Below are 23365 nucleotides of genomic sequence, written 5' to 3'. Positions count from 1 at the left end.
GAAATGTTAATGAGACTCTTTTAATTGTCATCTCATATTTTTACCACAACGTTTTATAATATTTATACGGGAATTAAAGTTAAAATGTGAGATGGGAGAAAATCCATAGAAAGTCACACTTTAGAGCCCCCTTAACATTTCTCTTTGAATATTAAATAAAAATTGTTGTTTAACAATGTGGCAAGTTTAGAAACTGATAAAAGTTTTTAGTTTAGAGACTAATGCTTTTATTCTCAATGTTGTTATTGACACGATAAAAATGAAATTATGCACTTTTTTGGTGCAAATTTTCCGTTATGTTTTTATTAATTTGGTGTGATGTGTGCATGATGGCAGGGGTGGAGCCATTAGGGACCAAAGTGGTCACGGGCCAATCCTATAGTTGTAGAACGGTGAGACATAAGGAAGAAGATGAATTGTCTATGTAAAGAAGATCAATTGTCCATGTAAGGACATGAGGAAAAGCAACCTATTAGTGAAAAGAGATGTATCAAATTATCACATCTATGCCCCTCTAAGAAAACACCCCCTCCCTCCAACCTCGAAACCTTTTGTCATTCTTATTGAATGATTTAAACCTATTGAGTTTGAACTCAAATTGGTTTAATACACAAAATAGTTGAATTTTTATGAAAATGAATAATGAAGAACTAAGGTTCTAGACACAGACTCGTTAACCTAGTTTTTAATGGTTCAAATTAAACAAATTGGCTTAATTGGATGATGTCTCTTAATTGATGTATCCTTATGGTGGGAAGCGATTTAATTGGGTCTTTGATTGGGGGTGGTAGGAGAGGTGCAGGTAGCTGGGTGGGTGGGTGGTTGGGGAAGGAGTGATGAACATTGGGTGTCTTTGGTTTGGAGAGGTAGGGGTGGATATCGGAGGTTGTGGTAGTAAATTTCTGTCGTCTTCAATCCTAACAAAAACGTACAAAACAAATCAACACAGTTAATCAAGGCTAAAACCACACGCGCCCAAGAGATGAGAGGAAAAATGGGGTGACTACGAGGGAGAGAAAATGAATAGCAAAATTGTTTTGTGTTTGATTTTCTATATTGCCCATAACTTTTATTTTGGTTATTTTTCTTTAGTTTTGTTTTTAGGGATAGAATGGTATTTTCACCATTTTTTGGTTGACAAAGAGTGTTCTATTAATAGTTAGTATAGATTAAATATTTTACTATTCTGTTAATAGAAACACAGTGACAAAATTATATTTTTTGATAGTGACCAAAAGGGTTTTTAACCCTTTTAATTATTATATCAAGCAAATGATTTTCATTAAACAAAAATATCTAATTATTTTTAGAAAATAATTTATGCACTCCTCTTGTATTTTACTTTTTCCAAACTTATTATGAATATTGCCCCCATAAAGAAAATGGGTTTAGAAAGAAAAGGCCATCACAAAAACCTATTAGTAAAAAGAGAAATATGTAATTACCCCATCGATGTCCTCCAAGAAAACAAACCACCCCCCCAAAAATCCAAGCTCTGAAACTTTTATTTCATTCCTATTGAATGATTTAACTCAATGAGTTTGAACTCAAATTGGTTTAATTCACAAAATAGTTGAATTTTTGTGAAAATTATTAATGAATAACTAAGGTTCTACGCACAAACTCGTTAACCTAGTTTTTAGTGGTTCATGTTAAACAAATGACTTAATTGGATGATGTCTCTTAATTGATTTATCCTTGCGGTATTGAAGCATTGCTTCTATATAATGATGAGATGAGATTTGGGTCTTCGATCGTGGGTGGTAGGGGAGGTGCAAGTGGCGTGTCTGGATCGTTGGGGAAGGGGTGAAGAACATTGGGTGTCTTTGGTTTTGGAGATGTGGGGGTGGATGTCGGAAGTGACTTTGGTTGGGCTTCTTTATTTAATAATAAACCTTTTTAGGGGTGTATTTAACAATATGTGACGTGCTAATAGAGACGAAGGGTGTTCTGAGGATGAATCTAGTGGATTCACCAGGCATGCCCATATATTAATTTGTTGAAAAACTCATTCGTCCATTTGTATTTCTACAATCATGCTTACAAATATGCAACTGACTGAATAGGAAAGACAGGACGACTTTGCTTAAGACCAGAATGTTACCCTCACTCGAACTAAAGAACTAAACTCAAATCATTGATCATTCCCACTAATGCTTGCTTCCGTTGCCTATCTAAAAGAAGAAAAGATGCAAGTCACATATTGTTGAATACACATCCTACAAAAATTTATTATTAATTAACTTACATATCCTAATATGAGATGACTATTTAGGCTTTATAAGATTTTAAGAAAGAAACTTATTTTCTGTATACGCTCCAAATTATTTTCAACATGTATTCTAATATACTTCTTTTCCAAGCTCTCATAGCCACTCCCTCTCTACTGTAGAACAACATTCAAATCACTAAAAGCACAAACACGTTTGATTGGAAATAGTTATTTACGACAAATGAAACATAAAATCAACGTTATGGAGACTTCACATAAAATAAGACTTGATATTTGTTTCATTCTTTCTGCAACAACGGTTGCAGAGTCGTTATGCATATTCTAGTATTTCCATGACTTAACAACATTTAACGCAGACTATAGATCTTACAATTTACAATATGCATTAGACTAGGCATATTTTAGACACTAATGAAGCACTTAATTTTATATAATATGTGTGGAATGTGAGGATAGTAAGGGAAAATATGCAGAGTGTATTAAAATTGAGAAAGAAAATATGGAGTTTGTTTAACAATATATAATGTGCTAATAAAACGACCATCTTCCTTGAATTCAAATATTGGACTGAGTCCTTCAAATTGCCGACCTAATTAAATATTAAATAATATGCTTACCTTGTATGAAATTAATTTTTTTTTTTTTTTTAACAAACGATATTATTTACACTAAATGGAAGAGGGTGTGCTTAGTCTCACAATAGACTAGCAATAATGAGATTTAACTTCTCCTTTGGCGATAATCGAACCTAAGACCTCTCACTTACAAGTAATGATGAATACCACTAAACCGTAATACTAAGTAGCTGTATGAAAGCAAATTTAAGTAAGCAAATTTATTATTTAGTGCGTTTCAAATTTGGAATAAAACCACGAAAAAGCAAGGTTATCAGAAGCAAAGCAAATGCATCAAATCACCATACAAGCACGTGTGGGGTTCGCATGGAATATAATTTTGGCAAAGGTAAAGAGAGCAGGCTTTTCGAAATGATCGGTTGCTTTGTGGAAAGACAAGATCAAGGGAACAAAAAGAAAAGAAAAACCTGATACGCACATTTGTGACAACTTTCGAATATAAATATTAACGCATATCGATATTTTTTTTAATTTAGAGGTGAAATGTTTTGAGTGTGGTAAAGCAATAAGTACACATGATGCGTTAAATTTCAAACAATTTTTTACCATGAGACGAGAGAGTGACGCTATTAAGTTAAATATATTTTGACAATATGCAATGCATGTAGAGATTTCACTGATACAATGAGGTGCTGAATGCATACATCCTCTTTAGTGATCAATTTCTTGATCTGAAAATAAATTTGCACAACCAATAATACGCGTAAAACTATGACACGGCCACCACGATAGTATAGAAAATCACCAATTGACTCATGAAGTTCAAAATTGTCTAAAATTAGAAATCAAAACTCCAGCCATCTTCCATAAATGGATGAAAAGGTGTACGTGAAAGTTAAGAGTTTCAATATGATGTGTTATATCCACAGCTCTTTAGTAAATGGAATTGTTGTAGCATTTGAATCCTTATCTCTGTGTAACCTGGAAGTTTCTCCTTCAACACTCGCGAAAATACAAATGATTAAGATGGACACTTCTGACAGCTTACAGTTCTTTGAGCTGTAACTTGTGAGACAAATCTCACGACAATTTTTCAGTACTCAGAATTCAATTATGTAACATTATTATATCATTCAAATAATAAAACGTAAAATCTATTTATTAATATAAATGAGACATATCAATTCCTTCATTCACTCCACATAAAATAATACATCGTGACTTATGTTTCTAATATACATAAGACTGCCTCCCATAACAAAAGGGTAAACGTAGCCCATGGTAATGTTTTAGGGAGTTTTAATGAAAAGTTCACGGTACTGTTTACTTTAACGAAAATCACATTTTTACACTAAAAAGTCAAACTTAGTACTATTCACTTTACCATTTATTTTGTCCTTATTATTAAAATTCAAAATTTTCAAGCCCTTTTCATTAGTTTTCCTTATGTTTTACCCTCCAAAAAAATTAAGATTTTAAATAATATTGTAGGGCTAAAATTTTTCATCTCCAATTATACAAGACTATAGTTTATGGAATACACATGTTAGGGCTTGTTGAAGGACTTGAGGGCTTTCTATCTGTAGTTTGTCCTTAGCAAAAGTTAGCCTTGATCTTTTTTTTTTTTTTTTTTTAACAAACGATATTATATACATTAAGAAAGTAGAAGAGTGGGTTAAGCCTTATAATAGACTTCCCATAATAATATGATTCAACTTCATATCTGACGAGAATCAAACTGGAGATAGATTTATACAAATTGAGGCTAAAATGACCTGTAACCCTTGGCTTGAGATGACATAAGAATTTCTCCGAAGAACTCGAACCTTGTTCCCAGAAAAATTCCAATATTTGCTTTTGGGAAAAGAGGGTGTTGGGTTGGGCAGCAATTTAATTTCAATTTTCAAGATGATTGGGGGACCAAAAGCATTGTCGCATGACCTGAAAAGAGTCCCACTAGATTCTGTCATTCTTGCAAGCTTTTGATGTGTAGCCTTTTTCTCCATCTTAATCTTCAGCTTTTGATAATAAAGCTCCAAAAGTTGATGGGTTAATTAAATTTTATCGTTTTTAGTTAATCATCTTAGATTCTTAATGCTTTATTAATTACTTGATTAAGGCATGCACTTTAAAAGGGGAAACAGCTCAATCATGTTTGTGTTCTCTCGCTAAACCATGATTAATTATCATGTTCTGATGTGTTACTTTCAGTCTTGCAATAGAAGAATTTGTTTGATCATATATAAGTTTGGCAAGAGAGAATTACTTATCACATTACTAAGGTGCTACCGACATCATAAACGTATAAGGAAATAAAACTTCTTTACTTCAACCTTTTGGTTGACCAAACGCTTGCGGTAGATGGAAAACTTTCCAAAAGTAATGTAAAGATACATATTGTCTTCATATATAGATGGGATTTCAATTACGAGAAGTATGATATCCTGTAACATACCATACAACTAGACGTTCAACTGTCTCACACTCCTCAAAGGCTCAAACATGATCATGTTTAATTAGGATTTTTTTTATTTATGTAGAGAAACATACTGCTTTACAGATTGGATTTCATTGTACGAAATGTGTGATACAGATAGCCACCACGCACCATACTTGTCATCCGACTCTCTCACATCTCTCGAATTATAAAGATGATTAAAAAAAAAAAAAGGATTATGCTACTTTGTATTACAGTTTAGTGATATTCCTCTTTCCTTATAAGTGAGAGGTCTTATATTCGACCACATAATTACTAGCCTATTTTTAAGCTAAGTTTGCCTATTTTTTTTTAGTGTAAATCATATCTTTTGTTAAAATACAAAAAATTTTAAAAATTTTATAAAGACCAACACGTGTAGGTGGTCCATTTCACTTAGTTATTTGGGTAAGAATTTTGGGTCCTTGGGCTTAGAACTTGTTTTTGTCATGAAATGGGCCTTAGCCTGTTAACAGTTTTACCCATTTTACGAATCAGTCCACTTACCAAAAATAAGAGAAATTTTTCAATATGATCGGTACATGAGATGATACATCACGTGTCACTATACAAATAATGGAATACGTGTGTTAGAAATTTAATAACTTAGAAAATGAAATTTCTCACCACTTATATAAAAACACGTAATATACCCTCCGTGTTTCATTCACAATGAAAAATTTCTCCAAAAATAGTGTTTATGAAAAGAACCCACTTTTAGACAAAATAAAGTTTTAGCCCCCAATGTAATAATTTCATATCATATGAACCCTTTTGAGGACAAACCAACTTTAGACAGGTGGTTCATTGAACCAGCTTCCACTCTCTTTTTACCTGTAGCTATTAGGTGTGTCCGACCACTTCAACTTAATAATAATTATCACGTGCAAATTATATGATTTTTTTTTTATTAACGTGAAAGTAAAAAGAATAAAAAATTAGAAAAATTAATGAAAATATTTTGAAAATTTTGAGTTTTAACGATAAAGACAAAATAAAGGATGAAGTGAATAATACTAGGATTGACTTTTTAGTGTAAAAATATGATTTTTCGTTAAAGTAAACAATATCGAGAATTTTTCGTTAAAGTTCCTTAAAAAATTAAATAAAATTATATGCGACATGGAACTATTGGATGACATCATGGTGAGGGGTCGTGACTTCATTGCCCGTTGCATATTATCATGGAGGGAGAATTATTTTGTTTATGGAAAAGTTTATTAAACCCCCCATGCATGCAAACTAGGGTTGCCACTTTAAAACAAAGGAGATTTTCAATAGAATACGATGATGATTTTGTTGTTAGGGTCCCAAAGATATTGAGTTATAAATTTATAACATACAACTACAATGACGAACATATTAACATCTCAGAATACTTAGTTGTATTCTCATAAAATGAACAAGAAATATTTAAAATTATGAGTTTGATTTCAAAAAAAGAGAGATTGAACACATTTTTGAACGTATACATATAACATATTGTCATGTTATGGATAGACGTCCAACTGCAGACTTATGAAATGGGGCAACTAATCTTGAGACAATCATGCGAACATTCTTTGCTCGTTTTATGAGTTCTCATTTTGGGCAATTTCGTGTGATTTATTTTTGTTTGGTAATTGATTATCAGAAACAAATTAGAGCATGCATTAGGGACAAAGGGAGAGGGTCAAGAAAATAGAGAGAATTAAACAGAAAATCCAAAAGGATTGGGGGAAAAAGAAAATGAAAAGAATAGAGGTTGAGAATGTAGAAGAAAGAAACTTCAAGTAAACTTCCCTCTCAACAAATAGCACTTAATATTGATATCCCCCACTACCAGACAAAAAACAACCTCAAAATCTTAGGCGTGACAAGCCTAAGTGGGGTGCATTATCATCGTGCTAGCTTCCACGTCATCTCTACTATTTATCCCAACAGTCAACCCCTCACATTCGATCATCACCTTCTTTCACCTCGCACCTCCACCGTCCGATCGCTTTTTCCCCTAAAATTCTAATTAAAATTAAGAAAAAAAAACCCCACTTAATTACGATTTAATCCTACTTATTATTATTTTCAGTATTCCGACGAGCCATGAACGTTTGGTACACGACGTTGCCGGCGGCGGGAAACTCGTCCACGGCGCAACTCCGGCACTTCAGCCCCAGCGGCTCCACTGCCCCCGCGACACGTGTCCACACCTCGTGGCTCGCGCACGTGGTCGACACCGACATCGTCGCCGGCCGGAAGATTTGGACGACTTTCTTCAGCACCCGAACAACGTCGTCGCGGTCGTCGTAGACCGACCCCACGCACTCGAAGCTCGCGTAGCTGTACCCGTCCTCGGGGGTGACGTGGATGGTGGAGTGGCGGTCGCCGTCGATGCCGTTCATGGAGTAGCCGCAGGGGTCGAAGGCGAAGTCGCAGATCAGAGCCCGAGGGTTAATTTCGGAAATTCCAGTGACCGCCGTCATCTCTTTGCCAGCAGAGTCGCCGTCGTATTTGGCGCTGGGACGGAGAAAGAAGTTGCGCGCGAGGTCGCGGTCGAGCTCGGTCATGCAGATTTCGAGGGTGAACAATCCGCCGTCGTTGTCGTCTTCCCCTACACGACATGTAGTGTTTTGCGTGGATGCTGTGAACACGTGCCACGCGTGCGAGGGGGTTTTGGAGGGCATGACGTTGGCCTTTCGGTAGCAGAGAGTGGCGGGAAGTGACTCCTCTAAGTAAACGACCTCGTTTTGGAAGTTGGTGTAGGGAAAAGGCTGGGCACTGGGGAAGATAAAGTTACCGCGGGTGTAGCGGCAGGAGATGAGAGTGAGGCCGCGATCTAGCGAAGCGAGGCGGAGGAGTGGAGGGATGGATTTGAGGAGCTGGGTGGTCCCACATGTCTTGATGATGATCTTGGTGGGGTAGACGAAGAGGCTGGACTCGGATAACACGTAAGCATCGAAGTGCTGATTCGCTACGGCCGAGACAACGGTGCATTGGACGGCATGTAGGACTTGTTGCAAGGACTCAAAGTCAAGGAGGCGAAGACCAAGACCGAGCGACCCTACATTTTTAGGGTCGTCCCCTGAGAAGTGTAGCTCCAAACGCTTCTCGAACCCTTCAAAACCAGAAACCGCCATTCGGGTTGTTTAGGTCTCACACAAACTGCAGGGTAAACCCTAGGAAAACGAACAAAGTGCCCTAAAAAACAAGGGCGCAAACCAAACAAGTGCCCAAATGAACAAATAGCGATAAGAAGAGATGCAGAGGACGAAATGAGATGAGAGAGAGAGAGAGAGAGAGAGAGATTGTGAGTGGGGAATGTAGAGATGAGAGAGAGAGGGTGGGGTGTATGGAATTTATAGGTAGGTGGGAGAAGGGGAGAAGAGAGAGAGAGAGAGAGGGAGGAGAGAGAGAGAGAGAGAGGGAGGGTTGAGAGGAGGGGCATGCGGATGAGGCAACCAAGAATCATGATTGCAGGCATTATGAAGTGAACAAGGATGATGATATGTATATTGAAATTTGCTTACAAATCCTTTTTATTTTTCGTGAGCAAAATCTTTTCTTTCAGCACAGAGAGAGACTGATGTGTACAAGCAAACGGAATTTATGCCCACGCGTATAATATTAATCTTTATTTTTTTTGTTGTTTTGTTTTCTGGTCTATTGTTTGTATGATTTGTATCTGAATCCTGCACTTCTCTCCACTTACTTCCAGTCGGCAGACAGTCACTGTTCTCTCCCATGAGTAGTGCTAAGCAAATCCAACAATGCATATTGCCGATTAATGATTTGTTTCCACTTAATTCATTTCAGTCCATTTTGATTAAGATGACAAACATATTCCATCCAATTATCATGTTAAAAATTAAATTATTATGTAGACTTACAATTTCTTAACGATCACATCAGTTAATGAATTCAATCATGCAACAACTCAATAAACATATTAAAGAAAACAAATTTTGAGTTTTATGAAGTTATGGTCGTGATGCCTGATTTGAATTCATACTACGTATTTCGAAAGAACATCAAAATGGTCAAAATTTATTGTTTTGCTATGATATAGGGCATTTTAAGGGTTTCGATGTCATTTTCTATGTCAACTACTGGTTTGGTAGAAGAGTTTTCTCATCTCTTGTGGATTCCAAATTGTGTTACAAGGTGTGACACTGGTTAACAGATATTATTACTATCGTTGTTTGCTTTACTTAAACGAGTTTAATTTGCATGGTATGAGTTGTGCTAAATTGCACATATAATTTCATTTCATGGTTCACTTGCTGTCTAAAAAATAAGCAATAAAACAGGGGAGGTCCCTTAAGACTAATTGATGTTGGACCAAGAAACAAACATCATAAATAGGCATAGTAATTCTACGATTGTAAGAATTGGACAGATAGATCCATATATATGCTTGATCTGCTCAGTCACAAGTAGGTTGTACTTAGCCTACAGGGAACTGTTGTTTGTACAAGAACCTTATCATCACAAGTTCTAGCTGATGAAGATAATTATCTGCATGTGTTTTTCTGTCAAATTTTGGGAAACTTCGGTTACTTTTGAATGTCAATAATTGAAAATAAAATGGGTCAAAATTCAGCATCACAATTACAAGGAATTATATCTAAGTCCTAGCTTGAAAATTCTGGGACATAATTATAGACTAGAAGTAGATATGTTCTTGTTTGTTCCTATCCATGACAAGAATTATTAGCATTGTTGATAAATTCAATATGTTTTTTTATAGGCATAATAATTTTTCCGTACTATAGAAGATTAGAAAAAGTTGTTAAGAAAAGAGATTTAAAAAATTGAAGATTTGGATTTAGTCAAGTTGGGGTAGAGCAATGTGTTTCATCTTTTGAACCCAAGTTCGAATTTTCCTTCTCGTAATTTTGATAAATTTAGTGTAAAAAGAACTGCAATATGACCACTTAAAACTTTGAAAATGGGCAGTGGGATAATGGAAGGGTGAAAACTACACTAAAAATATGAAAACAACTGGTTGATAGGGACAACGCTGCCATATGTTCTTGAGCATTGATCGAGCAGGTGCTGATAACAAAAAAGGTAAAGACGTGCCCAGAATATCATGAATATTTTAGCTTATAAGTTAAAACAATAATAATTTCGTTTGCAAAAAACAAAAATAAAAGGAATCAGGCGTGGCTGATAAAAATAATGAGAATATCTTTGAATTAGGGGGAGATCCATACGTGAAATCAAGGCCATTCTCCCATCATTTTTATTCTCCATGCAAATGACATTGTCATCTTTGTTTCCCCTTCAAAAAATGGAAGACCAACTTGTTTTTGAGCTATTACAAGACCGTGATAATCACAGTTAAAAGAGAACCAAGATATGAGCTAAAATCGAAATACGAGATCTTTACGCGTATGTCTAGCAGTATAACGTAAACGTATTATCAATATTGATATATTTTTGGGAGAGTCAACTATGATATTTAAGCATTCGCCCAAAAGGAAAATTAGGGAAAAGATTGCCATACATAGAATTAATTATGTCAACTTTGATTAGCCAAACCTTTTCTTTATTCAAGTAACTTAAACCTCTAGCAATTTCAAACTGCATGTTGCCTAACATTTCATATAATTTTGTTGGTTCATATTTTATTCGATGGTAAGGTGACTCTTTCAAAAGTAACTTAATTAAACCTTTAGCAATTTCAAACTGCATGCTGCCTAACATTTCATATAATTTTGTTCGCTCATATTTTCATTCGAGAAATGCTAAAGAAATTCTTTCAAAAGTGAGACTCTCTGTCCCCTCATGTTTTTGGCACAATGTTTTATAATGTTGGTATGAGAATTGACGTTGAACTATGCGTTGACAAATAATCTATAGAGAGTTCCTTTATCATTTCTCTTTTCATTCATTTGCCAAAACTACCGACACATAGTTGTGTTGTATCTCTCATACAATGATTTTCGTGTTAATTTTGGTCAGACATAAAGTATTTAGGTACAGTAACTTTGAAGTAAAAGGGAGTAATTAGTGTTTGGTGGGCTTTCTAATGAAGTTTCATAGCCAACCTAAGCTACTACTCGCCTCATTAGTCATTACATTTCTGGTTCTCCTTGGCTTTTAATTCAAGACTATTGCTGAAAGATTACATCTATAATTCAGAATGATCAGCTAGCTAGGAAGAAGCTTTCTCTTGGCAAAAGTTTTTGGCATGTTAGGTTATAGATGCACAACTAAAAACAAGTTATGGTGTCAAATTTTCAATCTAAATCACACATTCAAACGAAGTTTTACGTGATCAATTATTATAAACAACACAACTAACCTCTGTTAGATTTGAGCTCATAACATCGTTTGATTTTGTATACTATATGCTGTTAGGTTGGAAGATAAACATCAATAGAAACGGAAGCAACCAATTTGTATTTGTATGATGCATGTAGGGTACTAGTAGCTAAGGTGTATAGTATAGAGAGTTAAATTTTTAATTGAGAGAATTAGAAAGGGTTGAGAAAGCAATGATGAAAATATGTGAGTTTAGGAATCAAAATTTTTCTGTTTTAAGAAGAGGAATGATGCAGAATGTATGGCGTCATGAATAAATCTTATGGATATGTGGCTGGCAGCCCCCATTATGCCCACAATCCCACCTCTTTGTGCTGCACGCGCATCACCAAACTCAACACTATCTAAAAGCCCACACCACAACACTCTCTTTCTTCTGCACGCAATCTTCTTCTTCTTCTTCTTCTTCTTCTTCTCTCTCTCTCTCTCAACACAAACACATCACCATTCACAAATAGTCAACCACTTTGTTAGAATCAAATCTTACTTAAAAAGTCTCAACCAAACCAAACTCTCAAGCGTCAGCAAAGTCCCCACCTTTTACATGAGGAAAAGTTTGAATCCAAAATCTTCCTCTTTAACTTCAACTTGGGAGGACTAATTCATATCCTTTTTGAAAAACTTGGTAATTTGAAGGGACAAAGAAGGGCATTTTGAAAGACTTTACCCATAATACTTAATTGGTCCCCCGAGCCCAATTTTGTTTTTTGTTTTTTTTTTGTTTTTTTTTACTTATATATAACTTAATCTCTCACTCTCTCATCAGTTATATGTACTGAATGTATACAACGCTCCTCTCACAATAACGTGTCTCAAAAGCACATGAAAAATTAGGTAACTTATACAATTATATTGTCTATGAACTTAACTTAGCTTTTTAGGTTTGGACATATAAGAAAATAAAATACCATATTAGGGTTTTGAGAAAATTAGTGTTTTTTGTACATAAATTATCGTGTCATATGAGGGCAGAAACCATAAGGAGAAGATACAAATACAATTATAGCAAATACACTAGTTTATACAAGAGTTACTTTTCCCTTCGTCCTCATCCCAAATCAAAGAAATCATGAATTTACAACATCTCCAACCCTATATAATTGGTCCCACTCAGCGGCCTCATGCACCCCCCGACAACCACCATGAACGACCCTACAAAGCTACACATCATCTAGCATGTGTCCCAACTCCTTGGCACACTTGGTCCCACCCCTCCCTCGGATCTCCATGTATTTCAGTTTGAAGGCACGTTGGCCCTACGAGCCCCTCCATGGTCGCACCATTTGCAATTGTTGGGATGAAACTGATCATTGATAATGAACAAGAGGGAGGGCTTAATTATCTAGCCGCCATGTCATGACTCATGAGTCATGCCATACTTTCACGCGCACAATACATATTTCCACACATGTATTAATTGGTTCCAATATTTGGTTTGTATTAACAATAACTAATCTCTCAGCGTGCACTAGTGCGAATAGACTTTTCATACGTAGTATTTTCTGTGCTGCGCATACTATGCGATGAATGAATCTTGCTTAACTGTTATACATAGTGTTGGGCGAGATTTGAAGTGATAAGACTATGAGATAAGTGAATAACTTTACACAATAGTGGATGAAATAAATCTCTCTGTTTTTATAGCTCCTTTTACAATCCTTCCCTTTTTTGATATATAGATATATAAGTGTGTTGGTGTTTTTATATATGGTGTGTATTTTCTTGGAGCACTATGTGGAGGAGGATTCGTGAGTGCTACTGTACCATGCGCGCAGAATTTGCCTAAATGTATATCATGTATTGTATGGAGGATCCCACCACTCTCACTTGGAGTGCCATCTGACGATATGTTCTTGTGTTTGTGCACAGCTGAGCAGCAGAAGCTAAGAATTGAAACCTTGGAAAGCTTTGCTTCTCAGTTTCATCATGATCGAGTTTATGTGTTTTCACTCTCAAAGCTTTTTTGTTCCTTTTGTTTATGGAGATCAAGCTCATGTACTAAAAAGGATTGAATGGTGTGGTTTGATAAGTCCTATTCTCATTCTTTGACTTTCCTTCTGATGAATTTAAATGTGTGCTAGTGCCAACACTGCTAAGTATGTATTACTTTGTTTTCTCTCAAGCAAATTTTGGAAACTAATGGTTAGGAAACTTCCCAAATTAACCGATAAAAAAAATATATTCGCCTCTATTAATCACATTTCTTAAATGGGTACAACTTAATCTTATGAGTCTCGTGGTCCTTGGTGAGTTTGGTCATTTTTTTTTTTTTTTTTAAATTATTATTTTTTATTTAGATATAAATTTCATTAAAAATAGTCAAGAACGTACATAAGATGGGGCATGTAAAACGTGGTCCTTAGAACACATCACACAACAACTCCACAATCACAAACTCAACAGAGAATACAATACGAATCTTTATTCGCAGAGGCCCTTTAGTCCTAAACGTTAAACCCTAGTCACGAGGACTAAACCTTGCAAACTGAAGACCTAAAGGCACCACGAGGAAAGGATGGCACCACCCTCTGATGATTTTACAATCGTCTGCAAAAGAGTCATGTTAAGTCACCTCCAACAGACGTCAAGTTTTCTTCCCATTAGCCCTTTGCCAAGCTCACAAGCTGCAATCATAACCATAGATATTAATTTTAGGTATGTTGATTACGTGACAAATACTAAGTAGAGTGTACTACTACACCTTGGTTATATTAAAAGCAATGAACATATTAGATGTATTCTATTATATCTAGAGAGGAATTATGTTGACAAATATAGTGAGAAATTGATCTTCAAAAGGTTAGAGATGATTTTAAGTATATGATCGTTAATTAATCACTAATACAAAGTTACTTCTTTACATGTTTGTTTAATGGAATGTTAACTTTCAATTATTCACCCATTGCAAATAACAAGTCAACCTCATGTTAGAATAACCTTGATGATTAGAACCTTAAAAGGCCAATCAAATTGTCAAGTAGTGGCCATGCCTAACTAAGCTTTTTTATATCGGTAAAGAGTTTACTAGTTATCTTCGTTTAAATCTCTATCTAGCCACTTAGACAATCTCAAGGGTTATCCTAGGTTCGAGTCACTATACTCATGACTCATAATTAATTAACAAGCCATATGAAAAAAAAAAAAAAAAACACTTGTTCTTTTTTCTTTGGGTTTTTAATTTCTTTACAAGTGATGGCTCCCACCAAAGAATGATATGATACATCCTAGTAGGTGATGAAGATTCTGAAGCAAACAAAGCATGTTAGGAAGTTTTAAGTGGCCATAATCTTCCAAGTCACACACTGCCCCCACATAGTAACAAAAACAAACAAACAAAGCCTCACCCAAGTGACCAAATAATAACAAGGGTTACGCCTTTCATACACACAGTCTCCAAGTCCTCGAGCCCTTCCAGACCAAAATGTAAAATCTATCTCGAAGCTTGGGAGATGGGGTTAGAGAGAGAGAGATAGAGAGCAATATCCTAATCCTCCATACACGCCACATCATTTCTCTCGTGCTTTTTTAATTCAGAAAGCCTCTCTCTCTCTCTCACAGTTGGAATCTCTCTCAATTGCTCCAGGCAAGCATCATTCATGCTGCTATGTGACCTTGCGAGCCCTTCACTTGTTTTTTTCTCTCTGCTGCCTCACCCTTGCCTCTGCTGTCTTATTCACTTACTTTTCTTAGCCAAAGGCCTCACTCAAGTACATAACAGCAGAGTAGTTCTTATCCATTTTGAATAGCAGATAACTTATGGATGATCTTTCTCATCCACTCTGCTAATTCTAAGCTTACGAAAAATTATAATTTTTACTCAATTTGACCTGAATATACCCGGTCAAATGTTATACATGTATAGTCTGAACTTAACATGATATATGAGTTCTTTGAGTAATGCTATTTAGACACACAAAACTCACATTTTTTGACACACTTTCTAATACAAGTAGAACCTATGTTTACGATGGTAGAACTCACCTCTATTAGAGAGTATGTAAGTCTTCAGTCTTATGTATCTAAATAGAATTATTGAAATTTTATTAGGTTGAGATTAATTCAAATTAGGAATTTCAGAGCAAGTTTTGGATTAATTCATGACCATTTGGTTGTGAGTTGTTTCACATTGCAAAAGAAAGTTTCACATAAGTAGTTTGAAAAGAAAGTTTCACATATGTGGTTTGAATAATCTTTGATCTTTTATTACTTGAATAATCTTTGATCTTTTATTACCAACTGATTTTTGGTTGGATGTTCAGTTTCTAGTATGATATTAGAGAGTTGCCATTTACTTTTATGATAGATGTTTACATTTTATTTTACTAAACTTAGTCATTATGGTATGATAGGAAATTCAAAACTCGTTTTAGTTTACTCATTTGTTGATCAATATGGTATTTAAAGTTCTAAATTCAATTTTCATAGTCAATTATGTGTTGAGATGTCAACTTTCGACTCTCGCCTCACTCTCACATCCATATCAACTTAATGGCATCGAAGAAATTCTAAGTGCAAACTATTTGTTGGAATGTGATCTGCCACACTACAATCTCAAAAAATCTGTGTGTACGTAATTTAAGAAGATATTCCACTAATATTAGGCAATGCGTATATTTCATCTCCATACAATTCCTAAGAACATGCATTGTCGAGGTGGTGGCCGCAAGAAATTTTAGGTCTAGTCCAGATTGGGCAAACTCGTAGTGAGTCAGTGAAACCCAGTTCAGGAAATGGCAGTAGTACGTAGTGGACCCTTAAGCGAAAAGAAAAGTTGGGGGGAGTTCCCAGAGAGATTCATGTCATCAAGTGACTCCATTTCCCATGCCTCTTTTTAGAATGAAGCCATTGATAATGTGAGAGTGGGTCTGTCTGAGTGAGTGAGGAAGAGTCAGGCACTTCCAGGCATGGCTTTGTAAGCATGGAGGCCATCATGTTCCCTCTGCTCCAAACTCTCTGTCCTCTCCAAAAGTTTTATAATTATTAATTAGTTTATTTATTTATTTGGTTAAAACCAACCTACTTTCTACGTTTCTGACTCAAACCCTATTTTAGGGTTTTGGATTTCGCAAAGACAAATCTAGAAGATGCTTCTATTCTTTACTTTTGAATTTTTCACTTTTACCGATAAGTGAGGGAAATTTTTCATGGTACACAAGTGGTACACCATATGTTTTAATAGAAGTAGTGAGAAATTTTATATTTTAAGTTATTAACTTTTTAGCACACATATTCCACTATTTGTATAATGACACGTGGTGTATCATCCCGTGTACCGATCACACTGAAAAATCTTTTCAATTAGTAAGAACGGAAAGTGTTCTGAGGCTTTTGGAACTCAATCCTGGCTTTAGTAAGTGTTTAGAGGCAGTAACAAGATCCTCATTGGACTAATCAGCCTATCACCTATGATTACCTTTAACATATTTATAAAGATATCGTTGGTTAATTAGTTACTTGGTTTAATTTGTTGTTTGCCTATACTCCATTTTCTTAGATTAATTGTATGGGGCATTTTGATCCAAACACAAAACCTTATATAGCTAACTATTAAATAAGCATGATCATTATATAAGGTTTGATAAACTCAAGGTTATCTGTGACGACCCGTCCCTAATTTTTTATGTAATTTTCTCCCCGAGTATGTAAATTGACATTTATGCCCTTGTGGACATTGTGACATGGACGTGGTTATTCGGCTTTAATTAAAAATTTTCTCGTTATCGTAATTAATTAGTACTCGTTATTATGATCGCGTGAGCTCGAATTAGACCTAAATCGGATCTGTAACGAAAAAGTTATGCACAGTTAAAGTACGTTAACATTGGGAAAATTTGGTACACTCGTGTTTTAATTTATCAGTGTGGGAGACACTGTTATTGATAAGGAGACAGATTTTTTATGTACAACTTACTGTACAAAATATGAAAATCTTATCCCTTTCTTCTTTTAAAAATTGGACACGTACCCTTTTTCTTCACCACCAATCAATTACTTTCCCACACTATTGCACCCAATCATATTTTTCTTCTTCTCAGCCAATTAGAACTCATCTTCTCTCTCTCTCTCTCTCTCTCTCTTCTCCTTCTCGCTCTATCCCGAGACTCTCTCTTCTCTGCTACCACCAAACTCCACGAATAGAGCCTAAAATTTCCACCATGACACTCCTCTCATCCTCACGAACCCAACCATACAAACCGATCATGACATGGTTGAGTTTTGAACACCCAACTCGAAAGCTCCAACTCGGACGAGTTTTTCCCGACGTGTTCCTGGCCGAGTTACAAGCTTTTGGGACGTTTGGAAGCCTCCACACAACTGCCTCGAGTCAATAGCCTAAGTTTGAAGTCGAGTTGACGTGGAAACACACGGTTTTGAGGCAAAGAAAATAAGTCCAAACCTTTCGAGAATTTTCAAGCCACTTCCGTCCATCTTTTGGACTTTTGAAATGTACAATTTTGGTCTACTCCTTAAGAGCTTCAATTCCATATAAAGTTCATTAAAAAAGGTTGAGAAATGAGCAAGTTATGAAGTTTTGAAAATTTTTCCAGAAACCGACAACTTGTTCCAGTTTCCGACGAAATGCGCCGGCGGCGACGGATGGTGGAAATCACCGGAGAAGAAGGAGAATATTCCATCAAAGTTGACGGAATATTCTGATGCCGTTAGGTTCCGTTACTATTTAACGGAATATTCCCTAGGTCTGTCAGTTTCTGACTTGCGCGTTGGGCGCACGTGTGGCCATGGGCTAGGCAGCTCGTCCAGCCTTCAGTTGGTGTGTGCTTGACGTGTACGGGTCCGTGAAGTTGAGTATAACATTTTCGTATATTTAAACCTTCTATTTAAGCAAACTATGGGGTTTTTCCTAGCCTCTTTGTGTATGTGTTAATTAATTAATTATTTTAGTTATTTCACGTATAGGAGAAAATTATCTTGAAGAAGTACGAGGTCAAGTAAGGCAAGAAGGCTACGATCCGACCACGTATCAGTGAGTTGACATTTGCTTTTATATATATGATATATAAAGTTTTATAGTTTCCACAAATGCTTTTGAATTGATTCATGCCTATTATGCCATGATTAAATATTGTTATAAGAAATGTTGTACTGTTGTGAAATGCTAAAATAATACTACAGGATGTGCAAGTAAGTTTATTATGTTGTCTAGAATTATTGAATGGTTATGGCATGCTTATATTTATGTAGTCTACTCATCATTGTTGCACCCGATGTTAGTGCTCGCCCCAGGCCAGGGCCAGTCTTTCACGTGTATGTTCACATCCGCACCGCATGCTCAACTTGGATTAGGCCTGGCAAACGGGTCGTGTCTGTCGTGTTTGTGTCGTTTTCGTGTAACACCTGTTATCTTAACGGGTCGTGTCGTGTCACACCCATTATCTTAACGAGTCCTTAACAGGTCGGGTCACTTTACCCAACGACCCATTATGACCCATTAAGAAAAAAATATATTTTTTTTTAATTTGCACATACCACACATTGCCACATAAATATTACTTCAAAATATTAAAACATTTGTCGTTTAAGTACTATATCTACACTCGAAAATAAGAGCCTAATAAAAAAATAATACACACCACTAATCTATTACAAATATTAAATGTGCAAGGATATGCAAAATGAAAGAGTTCTTGTTTTCAAGATTGTAAGTCTTTCTCAAAAGTTTACACCTCCATTTACAAAATCTTCAATTTACATCGATCATCATGAAATTGTATTGGAACTTTGACTTGATCTATTGCCTTCAAGAGTTATGTTGAAGATGTTTTCAATAAGGTTTTCCACGTCAGAACTCTGTTCCGCATAAACTAAGTATAGAAAAACCAAACATTAAAATCATTCAAATTATGAGAAGTTTACCAAAATAATTATGAAAAGAAATAAAATAATAATACTATACCATATAAAAATATATTACCTCCTTTTCCAAATAGCCAATCTCGTGTGCACAACAAAGCTTGAATTGTTTCTGGTAACAATGAACTACGATACTGATCTAATACTCTACCCCCAATACTAAATGCAGATTCTGATGCAACAGTTGAAATGGGAATTGTTAACATGACACACCCCGACCGAGATCAGGGCGTGCTGGCCATCACGCGGATGTGACGTAACCATGTGCACAGTGCGGAAGCTAATAAAACAATAATAGAAGAAGTACGAATAAATAAAAACTAGCATACATAAGGTAATAGAAATAAGTGCTAGCGTAAGTGAGACACAAGTTCAGAGCATAACGCCTAAAGCAGTCTAAACGAAAATGACGCGACAACAGTACACCCGAAGGTGACCCTACACTGGTGATCGTCTGTCAGAAATGCCGGGAAAGCCCTCTGGGAAACCACCAAACCTGCTAGACAGCTAGAACCTGGAGGGGCGCAAAACAAAAGCGTGAGTGGGCAAAAACAAAGCTTTTCGAAAACCATTTAACAAATAAGTTCTAACCCCTCGCCGTAAAACCTGTATACTTCCCAGAAAATAAACATATGTACATATATATATATATATCAATCATGCTTCAGGATATGCCATGCCAAATTTCACAATGAAATACAAGTGCTCAGGTGAAAATCATATCAATATCATATAGTCTGGCAGCCGGAGTCACCTAACGTGACCTGTACGGCTGCATCTAGAGCTCAAATCTCAATCTCAATAACTAAACCTGCCCACGAGTCGGAACCACCTAAAGTGGTCTGTACGACAGGCCTGGGTGTAATACATATAAACGCTCTAGTGCTACGATCACGTGAAGGCTGTGCGAATAATCGCGGGTCACCTACGAGTCGGAACCACCTAAAGTGGTCTGTACGACAGAACTGTGCACCTAACTTGGATCCAAGCTGAGCGTGTGGTGCGGGAGGTGAACAACACGTGAAGGATTGTGCCCTACTCTGGGCGGGAGCACTAACACCGGGGGTGCAGGTTATGAGCTTTCTAAGCATCTCGAATCGCTACCGAAAGTAAACATGAATAACATTTACCTGGCACTTACCTGTGCGTTCGCAGCACCCAACATGCATATGTGTATATATATATATATATACACAACTAATAATGTAACTAACAATGCATAAATAACGATAATCTAACGCATGGCATATGGCAAATGACAATTCAAATCAATTTCTGGGAAAATATAAGTATATAGGTATATACGGAAAACCAAAAGCCCACTCACTGGTAAGTGGAAGGGTCGTAACCCCCCTGCCTCGAGTGACCACGCTCGTCCTCGGGATACGTCTCACCTATATGCGAAATAACTATAAAAACGTTAATTTTAAAGCACATAACCAAACTTTAGAAATAATTTCTCATACAATGCTCAAATGGGGTGTATGAATACACCAACGTGATCTACTCAACCTCAGGAACATCCCCATATTTTTAAAATAATTTTTCACCGCCGCACGCGCCCCCACGCGCCGGCCAAGGCACGGCCACACGTGCCTGGCACGCTAACGGCATCAACTGACGCCGTGAGGGAATATTCCGTTATCCCTAACGGTTTCCATCAACGACGTCAGGAATATTCCGTCAGACTTGACGGAATATCTCGTCGTCTTCTCCGACGAGCCTCCGGCGCCGTTGCCGGCGCCGGAAAATCGGGAATTTTTCAAACGTTGATATCTTCTTCGTTTTTCATCCAAATTTCACAAAATTGGTACCAAAATGAAGCTTAGAACTAGAGGAACACAATCATACCACTTTCAAGGGCTAAAATCCACAAAATCTCACCTGAAAAATCAACCCAACTCCGGCCAACTTCGAAACTAGTGATCCCGACGTCCAAAACCATCAAACGAACCACCCCGAGCCTCCTAAGGACCTCACCAAGCTACCTACAAGCTTGAAATTCCCTAAAATGTGAGAAATCACGTGTGCATGAACAGTACCTCAAATCGGACATCGCGTAATCGACGTGAAAACGAAGGTGTTCTTACCTGAAATGGGCATGGTTGGACTCCTACAAGCCTCACGAGTCTAAATATGTGCTTGGTTTCCTCGATCAGTGGAGGCTTGATAGGTTTATGGGTGTGTCCGTATGATGGGGGAGGAAATGGGAAAGGAACTGGGCACGGGATAGGGTGCAGGGCAGGGGAGAAAGGTGTGGGTGCAGGTTAGTGTGTGTGTGGCCCAAAAACATGCCAACAAGTAACACATCTCGTGCTAACTGAATAATATTACTTGATCCCTGAATGTTTGTTTTTTGCAATTTTTTGCTGATGTGATCTCGAAGCATATACAAACAAGTATGACGATTTGGATCGTTGAAATTAGTTTTGGAGAATTCGTATCCCATCAAAATGATAGATTGACACTAACACTTAGAGTTTATTTATATTTTCATCAAGTATAACATAAGATTTTGTGGTATCCACTTGTGTAAATATTTTAAATTGAAGATCGAATTCATTCCTTGTATTCATATAGGGTCAAGGAGTGTAGCTGTAAAACATCATCAAAATCGGAGTTAAAATAACCGTTAAATCGTGATTTTTTGTTTATAACCGTCGAAAAGTTTTGTCCCGTTACTTGATCTCTGAATGTTTATTTTTTGTGATTTTTTTGCTGATGTGATCTCCAAGCATATACAAACAAGTTTGACGGTTGGGATCGTTGAAATTAGTTTAAGAGAATTCGTATCCCATCAAAATGATAGATTGACTAACACTTAGAGTTTAATTATACTTTCATTAAGTATAACATAAGATTTTGTGGTATCCACTTGTGTAAATATTTTAAATTGAAGATCGAATTCATTCATTGTATTCATATAGGGTCAAGGAGTGTAGTTGTAAAAAATCATCAAAATCGGAGTTAAAATAACCATTAAATCGTAATTTTTCGTTTATAACCGTCGAAAAGCTTTGTCCCATTACTTGATCTTTGAATGTTTGTTTTTTGTGATTTTTTGCTGATGTGATCTCCAAGCATATACAAACAAGTTTGACGGTTTGGATTGTTGAAATTAGTTTTGGAGAATTCGTATCCCATCAAAACGATAGATTGACTAACACTTAGAGTTTATTTATACTTTCATTAAGTATAACATAAGATTTTGTGGTATCCACTTGTGTAAATATTTTAAATTAAAGATCGAATTCATTCATTGTATTTATATAGGGTCAAGGAGTGTAGCTGTAAAAAATCATCAAAATCGGAGTTAAAATAACCGTTAAATCGTGATTTTTCGTTTATAACCGTCGAAAAGCTTTGTCCCGTTACTTGATCTCTGAATGTTTGTTTTTTGCGATTTTTTGCTGATGTGATCTCAAAGCATATACAAACAAGTTTGATGGTTGGGATCATTGAAATTAGTTTCGGAGAAATCGTATCCCATCAAGTTCCAATGGTGTGTGTGTCTATATATATATATATTTATTAAGTAGATTTAAATCTATTTATTTTGTACATATAATTGACAGGTACACGAAGTAGTACATCACTTGTGTCATTATAAAAATAGTGAGATATGTCATATGTGTGATAAAAAGTTAATAACTTAAAAAAAAAAAATTTCTCACCACTTCTATTAATTTTCATTTTTCCCTCTCTTTTTTGTTTCCTTTTCAACTTTTCTTATAATTTTCACTTTTTCCTCCAGCATCTTTCCCTAATTCCCTCACTTTTTTGTTTCCATTTCAACTTTTCTTATCATTTTCATTTTCCCTCCCTTTTTCTTCAAAAAGGGCGGCAGGAATGGAATGGAATCAAATCAATGGATGCATCATGCATCATGCATATTAATTAATA

General features: G+C 36.1%; 1 protein-coding gene across 1 annotated transcript; it reads right to left on the bottom strand.

Moving 5' to 3' along the window:
- Positions 1–7013: 7013 nt before the first annotated feature.
- LOC103932116 (S-adenosylmethionine decarboxylase proenzyme 4-like) lies at positions 7014–8585 on the bottom strand. The gene has a single exon (XM_009341666.3). The coding sequence runs from the start codon at positions 8395–8397 to the stop codon at positions 7330–7332; it is 1068 nt and encodes a 355-aa protein (XP_009339941.2). The 5' UTR covers positions 8398–8585; the 3' UTR covers positions 7014–7329.
- Between the last annotated feature and the right edge of the window lie 14780 nt (positions 8586–23365).

This window comes from the organism of the source record quoted next, unplaced genomic scaffold (assembly GCF_019419815.1).
Source record: "Pyrus x bretschneideri cultivar Hongxiangsu unplaced genomic scaffold, Pyrus_bretschneideri_v1 Contig21, whole genome shotgun sequence".
Classification (NCBI taxonomy): domain Eukaryota; kingdom Viridiplantae; phylum Streptophyta; class Magnoliopsida; order Rosales; family Rosaceae; genus Pyrus; species Pyrus x bretschneideri.
The sequence above is the reverse complement of the archived record's forward strand: the minus strand, read 5'-3'. Positions and strand labels throughout refer to the sequence as shown.

Excerpts from the sequence above, each read along its gene's own strand:
- LOC103932116 (XM_009341666.3), bottom strand. The coding sequence starts at position 8,397 with ATGGCGGTTTCTGGTTTTGAAGGGTTCGAGAAGCGTTTGGAGCTACAC.